General features: G+C 55.9%; 1 protein-coding gene across 1 annotated transcript; it reads right to left on the minus strand.

The window, feature by feature from the left end:
* Nucleotides 1-108: 108 nt before the first annotated feature.
* QSOX2 (quiescin Q6 sulfhydryl oxidase 2) lies at nt 109-19184 on the minus strand. Its single transcript, XM_011985069.1, has 11 exons — nt 19088-19184; nt 17236-17284; nt 16449-16554; nt 16205-16295; nt 14249-14394; nt 11247-11381; nt 10895-11024; nt 8876-8998; nt 7410-7560; nt 3220-3408; nt 109-1063 (listed from the first exon to the last, which is right to left on the minus strand). The coding sequence occupies exons 1-11, from the start codon at nt 19148-19150 to the stop codon at nt 516-518; spliced, it is 1731 nt and encodes a 576-aa protein (XP_011840459.1). The 5' UTR covers nt 19151-19184; the 3' UTR covers nt 109-515.
* Nucleotides 19185-19726: the final 542 nt, after the last annotated feature.

Raw genomic sequence — 19726 nt, forward strand, 5'->3', positions numbered from 1 at the left:
GGGGGAAGAAAGAGCCACGAAAACATCAAGTCTAACGGGCACCAGTGGGCACTGGGGGAAGCGGGGGGGCAAAGGAGTAGAGGGTGCAGGGGGTGCTGCGGGGGGAGCGGGCGAGGTTCTTCTCCAAATACAAAAAGAAGGCCTTGCAGGATGAGGCAGAGTCGAGGAAACGAGATGAAAGTGTGTGGGGTACACTATTTGGCCTGGACTCCCCACCCTCTTTTTTAGATCTAGAAGAGTAAAAATACCGAAGTCTTTTTGCTGTAGGACCTGCAAAAGGAGCATGAACAGACTTGAGTATGCCAGGAATGCAAACATCCCCACAAAATTACCCCGTGTTCTTCCCTTGTTAGAAGAGCGTTCGTAAAACCAGGACTTGGAAGCCAAAAGGTGCCGTCCGACGTGAAAGCAGGCCCACATGTTTATAAAATCCCTGATCATGTTAAAGCTGCAGGTGGCACAGGGCAGGGCTGCCTCCGAGGGAGCTTCCGCCATGGCTGGCAGCGCCCGGGCACTCACACGGCCGGGTGGTGGTGCTTGACCTTCCACCGCCTGGACCTCACCCGGAAGAAGAAGTACATCACCATGAGGAACAGGGACGAGGCCACGTACAGCACGACACAGAGACTCATGTCCAGGCTGGAGAAGTCAACCCCGAGGAAGGGTGCAGCGCCCCCCACCTCCTTGTGGGCCCCGGGCCCATCCGGATCCTGGAGTTTCACGTCCAAGCTGTGGTGCAAGCTGTCTGGAAGGGCAGGCCTGGGGCCCAGCGCACTGGGTGGACGGACGCTCTGGGCGTCTCGCTCTCCACGGGACATCTCTGGGGGAGCGAGTCTTTTCTCCTCCTCCTCACCCCTGGCCAGGGCTCCTCCTTCACCGGAATCCCCCTGGTCTGCAGAATACATGTCTAAGAGGTTGTCGCGGGTGTAGTGCTGCTTCAAGAACGTGAGCACGTGGCCTTCATCCCAGCTGGCCAGGCCCTTAATTTCCTCGTGGCAGGCTGGGCAGAGGTCCGGAGTGGGCCACTGAAGCTTTGGAAACCTGGGATCCTCACTCAGATGGCCTAGGAAGGAAAGGAAGCGGGAGAGCCCGAGGTAAGGGGGCTTTGTGGAGCCACGTGCAGCGTGAGGCAACCGGACTCCCACTCCCACCACCGCGGGCCTCCGCTGCCCCAGCCCAGGGTCCTGCCAGGCCTCCCTCCCTGCCCTTCCCACCACCCTTCCCTTGCAGTGCGGCCCAGGTAACATCCTGCTTCTGCAGGCCCCTGCGCACGTGTTCCCCTCTGCCGGTTCCCATGCCTGCAAGTAAGGGGACGCTACATGCTCAGCCTCCGCCACCTCCTGGACCGCACCTGTCCCAAACCACCCAGCACTCTGCTTCCAAAACGGAGCACACAGCTCTCACCTTGAAGCCTTTGTCCACACAGTGCTGCCTGTGTGCCCCTCCCCTCACTGCTGCCCCTCTGCCCTTTCCTGAGGGTGCACCTGAGGCCCACTACCCACAGTGCCCCGGCCACCTGGGCTCTATGGACAGTGGGCCTCAGGTGCACCTTCAGGAAAGGGCAGAGGGGCAGCAGTGAATTTCCACTGCACTTCAGATACACGGGCCCTTTCCAGACTACAAATCCCTTCAAATCTCCAAAACTCGTTTCCAAAGTGACACCTGCTCACTCCCGGGCCCAACAGGCATCCGTCATGCAGAAGCCGTGGCAGACGGCGCCTCCCAACTCTCCCAGCCCCTGCCAGCCGACTTGTTGACACCCGGCCGCCCTCAGAGAGCTTCCAGAAGTGAACGTAAACGCAACCACGTTTGTTTGGGGGACTTCACACGTGCCTGAAATCAAGAGATGCCCGGCTCGGGCCAGTCACTGACTGCCTATCCTGCTAACCGGTGCCAGATGCTGCACACGAAGCCAGAGGGGACAAGCACTGACCAGTGACGCTTGGTCAGAAGCTGCCAGAGCCTCACAGGACTGTGAAGTCAGGCGCGAGTCCTGGGCAGAAGACCCCGGGCAGATCTCCGAGGGGCCTCCCAGGAGCTTGGGTCTCGAAGCACAGGCTGGAGGTGGGACTGGGTGGGGCGGGACTCTCGGGAGGGACAGTCACACCGGGCTGTAAGGCCCCTTTCTGCTGCAGCCTCATGACTGGAGTGGTGGGGGCACACGCAGGCTGGGGCCACAGGTAACAGCAGGGGCTCCAGGTCCAGGCAGGCCTGGTGAGGGTCCTGGTCCCACTGCCTCGGAGCCGATGGCTCGGGGAAAGCACACGGAGCGCTGTGGGCGGCGGCGATGCAGAGGCTGCCAAGGTGGAGAGGCGGAGGAGCTGCGCTGACCCAGGGAACAAATCCCACAGACACGCGGTGCCTTCGCCACATGACCCCGGCCCCGGCAGTCGGGCTCAGGCCAAAGAAAAAACCAATTTCTTTAGTGCTTCAGCTGTAATATGTTTTTCTAATACAGTGGATTAAATAAAAACCAATAGTTTAGTGGCATTTTCTATTCATCTCTATTAGGATTTATTTCTCAGTGGAATTATTTTTAAGCCTAATTTTAATCTGCCACTGATTTAGGAACAGTTTGAAGTACTTGACTCTGAGAAAACCCATGTGCTCTATTTAATTATTTTTTTTTAACAAAACCACTTGGAAAGGTTTGGTTTACAATTGGACAACAAATTTTCATGCTACTAAAATTCCTCGTCAAAAATTAATCACGTTCCAAGCTTTCCAGAGTCAAAAACATCCTCAGAGTCTAACAGGCACCAGTGGGCACTGATGGGGGAAGAAAGAGCCACGAAAACATCGAGTCTAACGGGCACCAGTGGGTACTGATGGGGGGAAGAAAGAGCCACGAAAACATCCTCAGAGTCTAACGGGCACCAGTGGGCATTGACGGGGGAAGAAAGAGCCACGAAAACATCAAGTCTAACGGGCACCAGTGGGCACTGACGGGGGAAGAAAGAGCCACGCCCATTCCCACGAGGGTCCAAGAGCCCCCCGAGTGAGAGAACCATCGAGAAAGCCGGGGACAGAAGCAGTCTGGGAAAGGCTGAGGCTCTGGCAGCTCCCAGCCACCCAAGTCCTGATCCCATCAGCACAGTGGGTAGCACAAGGCCGCAAAGCTCAGGGCCAAGCCCCACCGCAGCTGCGCCATCCGTGCTGTCCCAGGACCAGGGCCTCCCTCCGCCCGTGCTGAGCCCCCCACGCCCAGGGGCTTCTCACCTGCCAGGCGGCCGTTCACCACATTATGTTTCTTCCAAAGCCAGAGGATGGCTTGGTCGGGGGTTTTCACCGAATCCATGGATTCTTTAGCCATTTCCTCAAAGTGCTCACCACATTCCTTACACCCAAAGAAGGTGTGAATGTACCTCCTCATCGTCTGCAGCACAGCCTGCGGGTCATCTTCAAAGCCTGCAGGGGAAGAAACACCGCTGACAATGGTAGATGCTGACAATGGCAGGTGCGTGAGGATCACCTGACCCCACGCCTGTCCAGAGAGCCCTGGGGGAAACTGCTCCTGACAGGTCCGGAAGCCACCTCACGTCTCCCCAGGGCCTCAGGCTGTGGGCACAGACCAGGAGCCAGCACCGGCCAAGATGTCCAACATGCCCACGGGTGCCGCAGTGTCTGGAGACACGATGACCGTGGACAGCCCAGAGGGTGGACGTGCCAGGATGAGCCACAGACTCGGCCGCCAGGGCCCCAAGGAGCCTTTCCAGGAGCTCCACGAACCTCCCACCAGGCTCCCGGCCGTCTGTGCCAGAACGCCCGCAGTGCCAAGCAATGGTTCTTCCCCAAGACTTGCCAGCTGGGTGCAGTCTCTCTTGCCCTACAAGTAACTCCCAGAGGCTGGTGCCAGGGCAATGACGCTGCTCATTCAAAATCTGCAGCTGTCGTGTCTGAAAGCCCTGCAGGACACCAGCCCAAGTGGGGACACGGCCTTAGGAAGTGACTCTAGGCTGCTGCCAGCCACAGGCATGAGGATGTGGAGCGGGTGGGCAGGCACAGGGACAGGTGTACCCACAAGCCAGAGTCTGTGCCACCGAACGTAAAAACAGCCGTGGACAGGCCGGGGCGCCTGCAGATGCTGTGAACGAACGCGCGTCTCAGGAAAGCAAAGCCCTGCCCGCAGGTGGCAGGAAGTGGCCAGCACCGCACCCAAGGGGAACCCCTAAGAAAACCAAGGGGGCAGCACGGGGCAGGGCTCGGCAGTCCCCGCTCAGACGACCGACACGGGAGCTTGAACGCACAGACAGGAGACCCATGAGATTAAAACAGATTACATGTCAGCATTAAAAAAAGACATGCTTTCGCGAATGAATCCGTCTTCATCGACAGCAGGCCCTGGGGGAGCTTCCCGCGCAAGCGAAGGCCTGACGCTTGTTGTGGCTCCCTGCAAAGCACAGCTGCGTGCAGGCCCTGATCTCAGCGTCCTGGTCGATCCTTAATCCCGACACTTCTTGTTTATTTCACCCAGAGAAGGTGAGAGTAGAGCAGAGCACCTCCTCCTCGGCCTTGAGTGTGTCCACAGGCAGCTGGGCGGTGTCTCAGGCGCCGGCCCTGTGACCTGGCCCGTCTGTCCTGCTCTCCTGCCGGGAGGGCTCCACGGACATCTGCCTTGCATCTCCACGTAATCCCCCTCCCTCTTCCCCACATCGCCGCAAGCATGGGGCCACCCTAATCTTTAAAGTGGACAAGAACCATAAACCTCTACCTGTGGGGGGATTAGAGGCCTTCGCAGGCATTTTACTAGATGGGGCTTAAACGTACAGCAAAGAGAAGAAAAACCTTCCAAGACTTAATCCTGTGGTCGCCACTGACCCAATTCTCTTGGCAGGAGGCTACTCCTGGAGGCTGCTTCCAATATGCTGATGGGAGGAAGGAGCGCTGAGGGTCTTGTCAGCGGTATGCTTTGCCATCACGCTGCTCTTACAGTTCCACTACACTAGGCCCGGTGCTAGCATAGTTTAAAATCAAATACCCTGGTCATTCAACTTCTTCCCTCAGCCAACACTGTACCCACACTGCCTTCAAGGAGCCGTTCCTCATGCCCACATGTGCCCGTGTGATGAGAGCAGACGGAAAGGGGGAAGGCGTGTCAGCTCAGGCCTGCGTGTGCCCGTGTGATCAGAGCAGATGGAAAGGGGGATGGCGTGTCAGCTCATCTCCTCACCAGAACTTTCCGTGTGTAAACATGAGGTTTCCTAACTCAGCCTCACGTTTCAGAAACAGTTATTTTTTTTGAGACAGTCTTTCTTTTGCCCAGGCTGGAGTGCAGTGGCATGATCTCGGCTCACTGCAGCCTCCAGTGCTGGGATTACAGGTGTGAACCTTGTGCATGGCCCAGAATCAGGTTTACATGGTCTGGCTGGGCATTAGATCAAGCAGTGTGGATGCTCTGATTTCAATTTCTGTTTGGACAGCTCCCAACATTTCTCCCCAAAAACATACTACTCTTTTTTTCTGTATCATTATGAAAAGGATTTGAGGTTAAAACCCACCCTCTCCCCTAACCAGACCCTCGAGAAGCAGTAATCCAGTGTCACCTTGAGGAGGGCCAAAACAGTAGATTTTCAGATGTCCACTACAGTGCCCCCATCCCAGGACACTCGCCCGCAATGTGACTTTGCTGCTTCTCCCATTAACAGGTGGAATCTATTTCTCTCACCAGGAATTTAGGCTAGATCAACAGAATACGGCAGAAGTGATACTATGTGACTCCACACTGAGGCCTCTCAGGGGGTCCTGCCTGAACCTGGTGCTACTTGGTGGGGAAACCACATTCAGGAGCATGAGGCATTCCAAGGTCCCCTGGACTGACCAGCTGCCACCAGATGAAGGAAGACACGCAAGTGAGCCCAAGCAGCAACTCACAGAAGAACCGCCCAGCCAAGCCCAGTCTAAATTGCTGACCCACAGCATGATAAGCAAACACAGTGGTGGCTGCTGTAAGTCTCAGCATTTTAGGTTAGTTTGTTATGTGGCAAAAAAGGACTGTAAAAGAATTTGAGAATTTTACTGGAAAGAGTATTGAACTGTGTGAGTCAAGACTCCACTTCGGCTTTCAAGTAAACATTAATGAACCTGAATCACTGCTTCAACTGAGAAGCACACGCACATCAAAATTCAGAGGGAATAAAAAATCCAATACATACTTTAGTGTTCTGTAAAGGACAGAAAATTTTATTTTATCTATTTCCTAGTAATTGAAAATTATTAAATCCACCTTCAAAGTTTTATAGGTTTTAACCCCTTGCAGTGGGCAGCCTCTGCGACGGTCCCCAGAGATCATGCCACCTACACTCACCCCGCCTGTAATGTCCACCCCTTGCGAGTGGCCTGGGCCTGGTGACTACTGAGCAGAATCTGACAGAGGTGACGGAATGTCATCCTCCGATGGGCACTCTCTCACTAGCTCGCTCAGGAGGCTTGCTGCTATGATGTGAGCCGCCCCACGGAGAGGCCCTAAGCGCCTGCAGTCAACAGCCAGCATGGAGCTCAGGGCCTTAGGCAAGCCACGTGCAAGGAGGTGTGCCCTGCTCTCTGCCCCATGAGGGTGCTGGGAAGCCACTCTCCCTAGGTGGGTCTCGGGTGACTCCCCAGGCCCCGCTGACACTCCGATTGCAGCCTGACCAATCCTGAAGACGAGGACCCAGATGAGGCCATGCCCGACCCTCAGAAACTGTGAGCTCATCACCATGGGAAGTTCTGGCTGCTAAATTTCGGGGTGATTTGTTATGCAACAGCTGATAATGAAAACACCTCTCCAAATAGATTTCACTTATTCTTTTTTTTTTTTTTTTTTTTGAGACGGAGTCTCGCTCTGTCGCCCAGGCTGGAGTGCAGTGGCTGGATCTCAGCTCACTGCAAACTCCGCCTCCCGAGTTCACGCCATTCTCCTGCCTCAGCCTCCCGAGTAGCTGGGACTACAGGCGCCCACCGCCTCGCCCGGCTAGTTTTTTGTATTTTTTTAGTAGAGACGGGGTTTCACCGTGTTAGCCAGGATGGTCTCGATCTCCTGACCTCGTGATCCGCCCGTCTCGGCCTCCCAAAGTGCTGGGATTACAGGCTTCAGCCACCGCGCCCGGCCTATTCTGTATTTTTAAAGCAAAAAACAGGGAGTTTACACTGCAGGAAAATTCCCAGCCAGCATTCCCTCTCTTCTCCATGGTTTAATTTCCTGCACGTTAGCCACGCACATCCTTGTGAGTTCTGACAAGGGGAACTGGTGCCCCCGCAGCCACAGCCCTGGGTAAGCTGCCTGTGGGCGGAGTCTGAAGTGCGGTTCCCCTGCCTCGGTGCCCTGGCGACACACTGCCTCACATACAGCAGTACGCGCCTTCGCACACACCGGCTGGGTTAACGTGTTGGGCAGTCCATCGGCCCCTCCGGCCTGTACAGGGACAGCTTACCTGTGCCAACCAGGGCGTCTGGATGGGTTGAGGCTTCGACAGTCAAAGTGTGGAACAGTTTCCAGAGAGAACACGGGTAACCCCTCAACTCAGATCGGCTTCCTTGACATCCAACCCACTTTATGTGATTAGTAAGGAATATTCCAGAAATCTGGAAAAAAAAAAAAAAAAAAAAAAAACCCCAAAGAATAAAAGATAATTGTTGAAATTAACAACAGTCGACAGATACCTTCTTGACTGGGGGGGTGGTTAATGGGGGTGTGGTTTACTGAAGCTGATTCAACTGTACACACAAGATCTGTGCCTCCTACCGTACGCAAATTTAAATTCAATAAAACAAACGAGAGGAAATGGTCTCCTTTACTAAAGGAGCTCTCAAGCCACTCTGAAGAGAAGAGAGAGTTCTTCCGTATCTTGATAACCAGTAATGTTAACCATAAAAAGTATTCACCCTTTCTTTTAAATTAGAATTAGTTGTAAGGACAGTATTAAGAGAAAAAGCAACTAACAACATAAAAAAGCTCAACCATCAAATAACTCTCGGCCAGAAGAAACAAGGTGTGTTCACTTTGGAGAAGCAATGGGGTGGCCCTCGGAGCAGGTGACTGCTGGCCCGGGAGGGCTGTGAGCCCCGGACAGATTCCGTTCGGTTTGGTTTTGTGTCTCATCCACCTTTCCCTCCCTAAGGACTCCTGAGCCCGGGACGCGCGCTCGAGGGAGATGTCCTACGTCACAGTCACGTGAGAGGGTGCGCCCACGACCTCGAGCTCAGAGTGGAGTCAAGGTGGAAGACAGACTCAGGCAAGAAGCCCAGCACCGTCTGCTTCTCAGCTGCAGCCAGCAAATGACAAAGCTGGCAAAGTCACAGCACGGTAAGTGCACCTTATAGGATTCCCAGAAGACCTGCTGTGTGCCACTGACCACGCCGGCCACGCTGACCACGCCGGCCATGGGGGCGTCGGACAAGCAGCATGGTGGGTTTACTGCCCGCGACTAAATGCTCTGGGGGCCACAGAGAAGCTGCTGATCTGGACTAAGGAGGGAACGGCAAGAGGGAGTGCCAGGACCGCTCGGGGTGCTGGTCCCCTGAGTGAAGACTGGCACCTGCTGGTAGCTGGTCTTGGGGAAAGCTCCGGCAGGACTGCCCACACTTACTGAATACAACGTTTTTCCTTAGATTGGCTTACTAAATTTAAAAAGCCCAAGTACTACACTGCTTGAGAAAACCCCATTTTGTCCAAAGGACAGGTGGTCACAGTGCACTTTTGGTGAGCTGTCCTCAAACTGAAGCCCCAGCATGACGCTGCCAAGGCAGACACGAGGCCGTAGCCATGACGCTGTCATGGAGACAGTAAGTCGCTGCTCCCCTTCATCACAGCGGAGCCCGGGCCCTGAGCAGGGAGACGCACCAGCTAAGGGCGAGGGAAGGAGGGCGCGGCGTGGCTGGCAAGGGTTCTGGGGCTCACCCGCATCTTGTTGTTGACCAGGTCGAGCACAGCGTTGTAGGGGATCCTGTCCAGGGGAAGGCTGGCCAGCCACTCCTGCAGCGTCTCCAGCAGCTTCCTGACTGGCGGTCGTCCAGGGAACAGCTGCACGAGGAAGGAGCCACCAGAGAGCTACAGACCCAACCCGGGCCCGCCCCCACCGCCGGGCACAGCACCTCCGGGGACACAGCACCTCCGGGGACAAGCAACTCCATCTGCGGAGGGGCTGAACCTAGGACGGGGCCTCTCAGAACTCGGGTTTCTCTGATGGGAGGCAGGAAACCTGAGGGGCTGTGGGGCAGGCGTCCAGCCAGCACCTCTCCCCAGGACAGCCTGTGCCCACGGCCATGCCTTTCTCCAGCCCATGCCTGCAGCTCACCCACCTGTGCCCACGGCCTCGCTCCCTCCAGGTGACAGGCAAGGTCACGGTGTGTGACTCATCATGGAACTGGCAGGGGCTTGATTTATTCTGCCTTCCTCACCAGGAGCTGCGCTGACCCCACCTGCCTGCCCGCTGGGCTTCCCTTCCGTCATCGCTGACTGTGTGAAGGGCGCGCGGCAGTGCACAGGTGCCGGCAGCCGGGGCTAACTGCCTGTGGCCTCATGTGGGCTGTGAGGCTGGCTGACATCAACACAGCTTAGGGAGGCATCTGGCTGAGAAGATCCCAGGGCTCTGTCTTTTTAGGAGGAACTCCGATCAGCTGCTGCACCACAAACCGTGCAAAACGCAGGCTGCCGAAAGAGCTCCGAAAACCCGAGCTGAAGCTCATGGTGGCGATGCCAGACCAGAAATGCCGGCATCTTCAGCTCAGTCCAATGTATTACTCTCCCACGCAGGTTAAAAAGTACCATGATTAATTTACCAATATCAAATTTATTTTGGACATCCAAATAAAGTTCAGAAAAATATTCAGAATAACTGATTAATACCCTGGCCTAAGGGGTTACCTACAGCACAAGTGTAAAAGCTCCAGGCCTAACTAGACTGAGGGGGAAGACAGAGAAGCGGGGAGAGGACAGCAGGTCTGCCTCGCAACAGCTGTGTGACTCCAGCGAATTAGCTGGCCGGCGGCCATCACCACTAAGAGCCACACTGTCCTCCGCTAATATGATGGACAGATTAGCAGGACACTTTCTTAAAGGAAACGAGGCCAGCTAGAGATTTCTGAACTCTGGATGGCACCGTGGGGTAAAAATCTGCCGAGGCGATGTTCGTGCACTCATCTGCGGTGCCTCTGGTCCTTCAAGGCTTCCTGTACTTTTCAAAAATCACATTGTAAGTAAACTCTATCCAAAGTGCTGACTATAAATTATTCTATCACTAGCATCTTATTTTTGGCAAGAGAAATAGTTTAAGCCTAAGCCTCCTGGTCATTTAGACAGTAACAAGTAACTGAGCTCATGGAGTTACACCTGGCCACCTCCTTGGCTGGTCCTCTTCAGCCTGGCCCTGGGCACAGCCAGGCCTGAGCTCTGTTGGGCTGCATCTCTGCCCGCTCCTGGCAACCCCCTCAGTGGTTTCAGACACCACATCTATGCTTGTGATGGTGCTGAGTGTGAAGCCCCCAGGACCCCTCCCTGAACCTGGCTGGCAGAGCAGGTGCACACCCCACCTGGATCTGCACGGCCCCTGCCTTTCCCTCTCCTGCCCAGCCCCTGTGCACCGCTCCCTCCGAGAGCCAGCTGAGGTGTGCGCCTCCGTTCCCTCCTCCGTCTCCTCTCCAGGAAGCCAAAGCTGGGTTTTTCCAACAGGCGCTTGGCTCATGGCCCCGCCCCTCTCCATAGCCACCGCCCCAGCCCCAGTGCTGGGAACAGCATGGGACGCAGGAGGCACTCGGAAAACAGGTGGAATGAGTTGGGGCACAGGCCTGAGCGGACAAAGCAAGGTGGAGAGCACCTCAGTGGAGACGGCGGAGCCCCCGCAGGGTCCGACGGCCCCCAGGGCCCACTCTGTGCAAGGCCAAATTCCCACACACAGCCCAGACCAGAACCGTCCCAAACCTTAGCCAAGACAGTCACAAAGTCCTTGAGCGTCTTCAGCTCTGCTCCAGCCAGGGACCTGTGGGCTGCCAGCTCCACCCGCAGGAGGTAGTGCAGCCCTGACTCCAGGTCCGCCGTGTACAGCTTGGACCTACGACGGGACACGGCAGAGTCAGGGAATGCCCAACCTTTCCCTCCACAGCACCTCTCCCTGGCCTGGCTCCTCCCCACGGACTCCCGGGGCCCCCGGGAGGGCTCCTGAGCGTCCCTCAGCAGCTGGGGTGGGTTTCTGAGTGAGCCCGCCCAGCAAGCACACGGCCTTCAGTCTACCCGCGCTGTCCCCCGGGAGCTTCAGTTCAAAATGAATACTTGCTTGTCAAATTCTCTCCAAACCACGACTTCTGAATTTTCTTCTTTGTTTGGCTTTTCAGGCAAGGAAAGCGATTTTTTCCTCACATCCGGCAATGACTTCAGGTAAGAGGAAAAGAAGGCCCGCAGGGGCTTCACGCTGTGAGAAAGGGGAGGGCAAAGGTGAGAAGAGCTTCCTTTATAAAATCCTGAAGCAGGAGCCCCCGGCATTCAGGAAAGCTCTGGGCCACCCCATCCATCCTTCGGGCATGTACTGGGGACTGGGGGTCCGTGGGGACAGCTGACACCCCGCCTGGGCCGCGGCTGAGCTTCCACCTGGGGGTAAGAGGAGACGCACCAAATCCACAGATGTATAGCCAGTTCCACTTGTCGTAAGTACTATGACTCATTTATGTTTGTGGGGAACTTAAGGCGTTTTGTAAAGCTGGGTTGAGCATCTGCCAAGATCAGCTTTATTCTGACTGAGATTTCCGACATGCCTAAGAGCCTTCGCCGACGCGCCCACAATCTGCCAGCCCTGAGTGGGGCATCTGGAAGTCGGGGCCTGGGGTGGATGTCAGCCCCTCCCTTAAGTCAGGCCCCTGAGCCCCCTGCGTGCCCGCCCTGCATGGACAGGGTGGAGCTGAGCCCCCTGCGTGCCCTCCCTGCGTGGACACGGTGGAGCTGAGCCCCCTGCGTGCCCTCCCTGCGTGGACACGGTGGAGCTGAGCCCCCTGCGTGCCCTCCCTGCGTGGACAGGGTGAAGCTGAGCCCCCTGCGTGCCCCTGCGTGGACAGGGTGGAGCTGAGCCCCTTGCGTGCCCTCCCTGTGTGGACAGGGTGGAGCTGAGCCCCCTGTGTGGACAGGGTGGAGCTGAGCCCCCTGCGTGCCCTCCCTGTGTGGACAGGCTGGAGCTGAGCCCCCTGTGTGGACAGGGTGGAGTTGAGCCCCCTGCGTGCCCGCCTTGTGTGGACAGGCTGGAGCTGAGCCCCCTGTGTGGACAGGGTGGAGTTGAGCCCCCTGCGTGCCCGCCTTGTGTGGACAGGCTGGAGCTGAGCCCCCTGTGTGGACAGGGTGGAGCCACCTTCTGGGGACACCCTCAATGCCATTATCGAGCACTTCAGTGTGACGCGGAGCTTGTTTCCAAAGACAGAATGTAGCAGTGATATTTGCAAAAATATTGAAATATCTACAAAACTACTAACATTATTTGACACTAAGAAGTTGTCTATATGATACTTTTAACACTAAACAAACATCTGGCAGTGGTTCAGGCCGCTCTGCCAAGGGCAGTGCTGTGCCCCAGGCCTGGAATGGGCCACCTTGTCGGCACAGCAGGGTCCCCAAGCACTCAGAGCATCTCCTAACAAGCTCAATAGCCTCTGTGGTTACCCTGAATTCCAGCTTTATCTTTTTTATTTCCACTTACCTATTTTTGAGACAGGATCTTGCTCTGTTGCCCAGGCTGGAGTGCAGTGGTGCAATCTCAGCTCACTGCAGCCTCAACCTCCTGGGCTCAAATGCTCCTCCCACCTCAGCACCCTGAGTAGCTGTGGCCACAGGCACACTCCGCCACACCCAGCTAACGTTTTATTTTTCATAGTCTGGAGTCTCATCATCAACCTGGGCTGGTCTCAGACTCCTGGGCTCAAGTAATCCTCTCACCTCAGCCTCCCAAAGTGCTGGGATGACAGGGGTAAGCCACCACGCCTGGTCTCCTTTTCAAAAGGACAGAAAAATATCTAAGAAGCTGCGGTCTTCGGGGCTTCTGTAGGGCGCCCTCCATGCCCCAGTCGATCTTTGAAGAGGCTAAACTGGAAGCCCCAAGAGACAGGAAACATGTCCTATCTTCACTGCTGTGTCCCTGCACCCAGGAGCCTGGTGTGGTGAGTCACCAAGAGCCACAGAGTCAACCGTGGCTAAACCCGCACATGCCGGAGGCGCTGCGGCTTCAGGCCAGGGAAAGGGGCCACCCAGTGTGGGGCAGGCTGGCCTCATGCTGTCCTTCTCCCCAAGGTGAGGAGGCTGGGTCCCCTCCAGCCTCAGGATGTTACTTAACTTTCTCAATCATTTTTTTTCTTTTCTTTTTCTTTTCTTTTTTTTTTCTTTTTTTTTTGAGACAGGGTCTGGCTCTGTTGCCCAGGCTGGAGTGCAGTGGCATGATCTTAGCTCACTGCAGCCTTGACCTCTGAGGCTCAAGCGATCCTCCTACCTCAGCCTCCCGAGTAGCTGGGACTACAGGCACACACCATCAGGCCTGGCTAGTTTTTTATTTTTAGTATAGGCGGGGTCTCGCTATGTTGCTTGGGCTGGTCTTGAACTACTAGACTCAAATGATGCACCTGTGCCCAGCCTCATTTTTCTCACTGTTCTAACTTTACTCAAGTTGTTTACTTTTTTGTTGGGCTTATCTGAAGGGCACACAGGCACTCTGCGCAGAGGCAAAGGGCTTATCTGAGGGGCACACGGGCACTCCGCGCAGAGGCGAAGGGCTTATCTGAGGGGCACACGGGCACTCCGCGCAGAGGCAAATGGCTTGCCAAGGTTCTGCGGTTCTTAAAGAAGAGAGCAGAACATGAGGGCAGGGCCTGGCGCCCACCCCTACTTCTCATTCTGCAGAGGCAGGCACATGGGTTTGCCTGCCAGCCCCAGATACAGATCGAACTGCAGCCCAGAGTCTACCCAGAGCCGTGTTTGAGGAGCATCTGCTGCTCCCGAAGCACTGGCCCAGCAGCCCTTGTGCATGTGCGGGTTTAGCCACGGTTTCCTCTGCGGCTCTTGGTGAGTCACCACACCAGGCCCCTCCTAGGTGCAGGGACACAGCAGTGAGAAAACAGAAATCCACGAAAACACAGCACAGATCAGCAATACCCAAGGGTTGAAAGCCAGGGCCCAAATCTGCCCAGGGAAGTGGGGCGGAGGGGCCAGGGCTCCCTGGATCTCACACCAGACTTGCGTGGTCTACTCGGAGCCTCTGTTCAGTAACTCCGCACAGCACCGGGTTCCCAGATCCCACATGGCACTCACACGTTAATCAATCCGTGCGACCCATTTGGGTAGATCAGGTAACACGCAGGAACTGAGGAAACACCGAGCTTCTCCAGAAATGCTTTGTCCCCATCCAGCGCCCGGACCACCACGATGCCTTCGTACGGGATCAGGTCTAAGATCACCTGGGGGGTGAGAACACAGTGACACTTCCACAGGGGCGGGCAGCTTCTCAGAAAACACGACGCGCAGATACATGGCCTTGCAGGGAACCTTTCCCAGAAGGGCACGGAGTGTGCCCCCTGCAGGCAAGACCCTCACTCACATCCTCACGCACATGTGAATTCCTATCGCACTTTAAGGCAACCGATGGCACACACGCCATGCGCAGAAACCAGTGTTATTTGGCAATTTTACAGACCAATCAAAGAACACCCTTATCCATGAATTTGCACTTGACTTTCTAAAACCAGGGCGCCTCTAACAACACTGACACTGGTCAAGTGAGTCCTTGTACACAGCAGCCACGCCCCATGGCCTCACGCTCCTGTCCCGCGCGTGGAAGCTTCATGGCCGGGGCAGCAGGCCTCGAGCTGCCGCTCCTCCCCAGCCACCCTGCTCCTGTCTGGTTCTGCTCAGGCTGAAGGGGCAGCAACAGGGTCTCGGTGGCAGAGAGAGCACAGGACTGGCATCTCAGCATTTCGGAGGAAACCCCGTGTGCGCCACCACCACATCGGGCGTACGTCTTTCCTTCTCTTAGAGAGCAACAAAACCAGCTGCTCCTCAAACCAAGGGCCGTGGCTAAAGGGGTGAACTGGGCGCCCCGAGTGGCCGTGCCTCTCCTGAGCTGGGTGTGTCTGCGAAGAGCTGATCACTACTCTTGGGCCGCACTGGTGTCTGGGTCGTGCCGTGACTCTGTGCTGAAGAGCACTCCTCCTGCACGGGTGGAGCCTGGCTGCCCCGAACGCAGCAGCATGCCAGGGAGGTAGGGGAGCGTGCAAGATGGGCCCACACCCACCTCTGCTCGGGGGAACACCTGCCTCTGGTGTGCGTGTGTGGAGGCCCTGCCTGAGACAGCAAAGGCACGAGGGGCCTTGGGACAAGGGCGAGGGGTCTGGGAGAGCCACACACCGCTAGCGGTTCCTCAGCCCTCCACGGAGAACCCTGCCAACCACGGGAAGGTATCCTGCCGTCACCACCAAACCTGGAGGGGGCGGGGCTGGGGTGCCAGGAGGGCAGCCAGGGCACGAAGCGAGATGGTCACAGCGCGGGTGTCTGCAGCTTCCTTCCCAAGAGTGTCTCCAAAAGCCCTCGCAAGGGCAACGCTGTTTCCTCCACTCAACGCAAGGCCCCCCCAGTGGACAGAAAAACAGTTGCCTATCAGGTTGCAAGGAGGAGGAGGAGAAGCTCAGGGTGAGCGCTGGGCGAATGTGTGCGCGGCGAGGCCTTTCGTCTCCGGAAAGACTTGGCAATAATGACTCTCCCTGGGCTGCCCCTGCACCTGGTCCCTGGACCTTATTTAGACCTGGCCAAAAGCGAGGCTTCAGAACTGTACGTGTGAAATCCAAGTATGACGATGATAGAAACAATGTTTTACGGAATCTTGGATTTGGCAAAAATGTCGAGCGTTCAGAATATAGCAATGAAAAAATCTCAGCAATACCGCACGCGAAATACAGAATGACCTCAAGGTGAGCTGAGCCTGTCGTAAAAATGAGCTCTTCTGCAAAGCCCTCTCTTAGTTTCAAACCTGGGGTTAGGCCACCTTCTGAACCCCTCCCACCGCCAAGCTCGTTCCTCCTAACAGTCTTCTCCAGACACCAGCGACTTTGCTGAGTAACATTAACTACGCTTCCGATAATGAACAAGACCTAAAGCCACAGACAGGACACGAGACGCCGACGCAGTGACCGGCATCCACGAATCTCATCACAGATGCACCGCCAACCCCAATCACACCACGTGTGACATCTGGAGCCCACGCAGAGGCCGTACCTCCCGTCCAAGGTAGGAGCTGTTGCTTTCAAAGACAATAGCCACATAATGGCTGCCACGGTTGTCAAGGAGGGAAAGAACATCACTGGGCCTTTCAAGAGAAAAAAAAGAGGCTTTTAGTGCTGTCAACAGCAGCGAGTTGCCCACCACATTCCAGTGGCCACATCACTTAAGAGAAATCTATTACACTTCTCGCACAGCTCAACATGAGTCTAACAGCCACCTTCTTCCTGGGGCTACTCACTGAATGGGGTCCAGGGGCGGGCAGGCAGGCGGCCGGCTTCCTTCCGTGTGGTTCTGCAGGAAGTCAATCATGGTCTGTCTGACTGTTCGCAGCTCTCGGTCGGGTCCTGCCAGAAGCACACCAGGGTCAGAAGTGTGTGCAGCTGTCCTCGACGGGCAGGTGCACACCCAGGGACAGCAGCCCTGTCCCAGCCCGGGGCCCAAAGACAGCAGGGTGCAGGTGGCAGCAACGTGTGCAATCCCAGCGGGTGTGCCCAATGCCATCTACAGGCATGGTATAGACAGCACGGGATTCACACAACTAGAGACCACACGGCAATGAGACACGCATAGGTGGGCCACACGGACAGGCAACAGAGGCAGATGGCAAGACACAGCGTGGCAAGGAGCAGGCCAGGCAATTCCACCAGGCCACTTACAGGCAGAGCCCCCACAGGTGCGGCCTACGGGGTCTGATCACACTGGGTGATGCTCGCCTGGGTGAGGTGGTTTGCAAAAATTCATCGGGTGTGTACATGTGATCTGTACATCTCCAGATATTTTATAATAACAAATTTACTCTGAAAAAGTTTTTACTACCATATTTGCCAAGCAAGGCAAATCACAAAATGAAAATTTCTCTTTGAAGCTATTAACGTCTGAACTCTTGAGGGAAAGCAGGCAGGAAAGGTCAGCAGAGGCAAAGGTGCTGGCCCGGGCTGGGAGCTCCCCAGGCTCCGGGACCGCGTGTCTTTAGCAGGTTTATGAGGGGAATCGCAGGGACTAAAATACAAGGCTTATGTCCTTACCTTTAAAATTTTCTCCAGTTGTAAACTCCTTTGTAAATGCTTTAAAATACTACGAGGAAAAACACAGAACAAGTAAGAGGCAGCCTCGCGTGGGCATCTGCATATGTGTTTAAGCAACAAAACGACCGTCACCTTAGAGAAGGAGCTTTACTCAATTTCCTTCGGAAAGTTTTCATAAATTGATGACAAACCACATGCTTCTCCGTGTCTCTGTGCATATTAGTGTTTCCTGTCAGATTTACGAGGGGGCTAAGGTTAGCTCCAATCAGCAGTCCCATCATTGACATCTTCTGACCCAACAGGGCTAGAAGCAAAAGACAGTTCAACTGGGCTGGAATCACTAAAGACACAGCTCTCCGGGACTTGGTAGTGAGCGTGTGTCCCAATGGTGAGCTGTAACGTTAGCTGTAACCACGCAGAGATCTGCAGGAGGAGGAGACACCACGCAGTACCTCTGAGTGGATGACAAGGGTTCCTAGGTTAAAATTAAAAACTTTCTTCATCAAAGGGCACATCAAAGACAGCGACGAGACAAGGTTACAGGATGGCGGAGATCAGGTCGGTAAGAAAAGCACCGGCCAGCCAAGAGGGAAATGTGCAGACGACAGGCAGACACTTCACCCGTGACACCCACGGCCCATGAAGCCAGATGCGCTGGCACCGCAGCTGCCAGGGCAATGCAAATGAAGCTGCCAGTGCTTCCGACTGCACCGCTCCCTGGGCGAGCACGAAACTGCCTGACGCTGCTGGCCCTGCAGGTCTGTTGTGCACAGACCTGGTTCGCGGCCCGGTGGCTTCTCTCCCAGCCTCAGCTCTTCCCGTGCCCGGGAATGAACACAGCAGTGCTGTTCAAAGCCACCAAAGCCTGGAAGAGGCCACATGCCTGGCAACGGGGGGTTCTGGTTCTCAGAGTGACATCACCGGACAATCCCATCCAATGAGCATCGTAGTAGATCTGAGCAATGTCCCATTAAGTAATGGAAAGGAGGCCCGAAAGTTTACTCACAGCACAGCGTGACCTGTGTCTGAAGCTAAAACAAAACAGGAAGCCGTCCTGACGTAATCACACGCAGGGGCAGGCAAGCAAGCGTGCGACACAGGCCCCGAGAGGCCCTGGGGCGGGGCTGGCACTGGTGCTGCCCAGCGTGGCACCTGTTGGGGCAGGACCACAGGTGCTGCCAGCACAGTGAAAACAACAGCCCCCAAAACACAAGGGAAGCCACCATGACGTGACACCACACCACACAGCAAGGCACCAGGGCTGACAAGGACGGGGGCACAGAGCTTCCTGGGAAGTGGGCCCAAGGCGCCTACATTTCTGGAGATGTCCATGTCAAGGCGTGCAGGAGGCAGCGGCACCGGCGTGTACACACATGCTATGCACGGGCCTGCAACAGGTCACAGGTACCTCTGCCCCCTAGTGGGAGCAACGGGCACAGCCTTGTCTTCTGCGGGGCTGACCCTGGCTCAGGAAGGCAGAGGCCCTGTGGGTGTGTGCGTGTGAGTGTGCACGTGTGTGTGTGTTCCACCGAGGGGAGCCCCGTGGTACACGGACCACATGCGTGGCTTCAGGCTGGGGTGCCAGCCCTTGTGCTCCTGGTGTCCTTGCGCCCTCTGGCCACGCAGGCTGCAGGAGGTCTTTTCACGCATCCCCTCCATGTGACCGGGGCTGTGTGAGCATGGACAGTCCCACAGACACTTCTGCAGCACAACAGGGTGGAACAAGAGCTGCCCCCAGCAAACATCAGTTCCTACAATTCCTACAAAGTTTCAAGGAGAGAGCCAGAGAGGCCAAAACACAGGCACGACGATGTGGCGAATTTCAACATACAAGAAACCCCGTGATACTCACCCGGAAGGTGGGGTAGAAGTGGATGTCATAGTCATGGCACACGGCCTGGTTCTTCTCTTCCATGCAGTCCAGAGCTGCCACGCGGATGGCGCTGGCCCAGTCTGAAAAGCAGGAGCATGACCTTCAGTGCGGTGAGCACTGAACTCTCGGGAAGCCCAGGACCCAGCGGTCCCCACTCCAGGCTGCAGACACCTAAGAGACCAGCCCACCTACCCCTTCTACGTCATCAGTTAGGCCCTCACCACACACAGCGTCTATGTGGAGCGATGAAAGAGAACTTCCACCAACAGCATGATGCCTCTCCTACCACAGACGGTCACAGAACAAGCGGATTTGTGCTGAACTTGCACATCACGGAGCAGGGACGAGACTGTGGTCCCCTAAGTAAATGACACCCTGATGGATGAAAGCGCTGGTTACAGAAGCGGCTGTCAGCGGCCGGCACTTCATCAGGACAGCAAGCAAGTATGTGTAGATTAATCAGACGTGGTCCAGGCTGTTTGGTAAAAACTTTCCCATGTTCTCACTCCAGCGAGCAGGTACTGGCAGCACCTGAGCAGGGTCTTTCAGGGCAAGGACGTGCGCACAGACACATGTGAAGTGGTTTCCAACCCCATCCCAGGCACTGCCCACAAACCC

The sequence above is a fragment of the Mandrillus leucophaeus genome, unplaced genomic scaffold (genome assembly GCF_000951045.1).
Source record: "Mandrillus leucophaeus isolate KB7577 unplaced genomic scaffold, Mleu.le_1.0 Scaffold28, whole genome shotgun sequence".
NCBI lineage: Eukaryota > Metazoa > Chordata > Mammalia > Primates > Cercopithecidae > Mandrillus > Mandrillus leucophaeus.

Coding starts and splice junctions, on each gene's coding strand:
- QSOX2 (XM_011985069.1), bottom strand. CDS start 19,150: ATGGAAGAGAAGAACCAGGCCGTGTGCCATGACTATGACATCCACTTC. Junction 16,555..17,235: donor AACTGGAGAAAATTTTAAAG/GTAAGGACATAA, acceptor TGCTTCTGGCAG/GACCCGACCGAGAGCTGCGA. Junction 1,064..3,219: donor GGTGAACGGCCGCCTGGCAG/GTGAGAAGCCCC, acceptor TTTCCTTCCTAG/GCCATCTGAGTGAGGATCCC.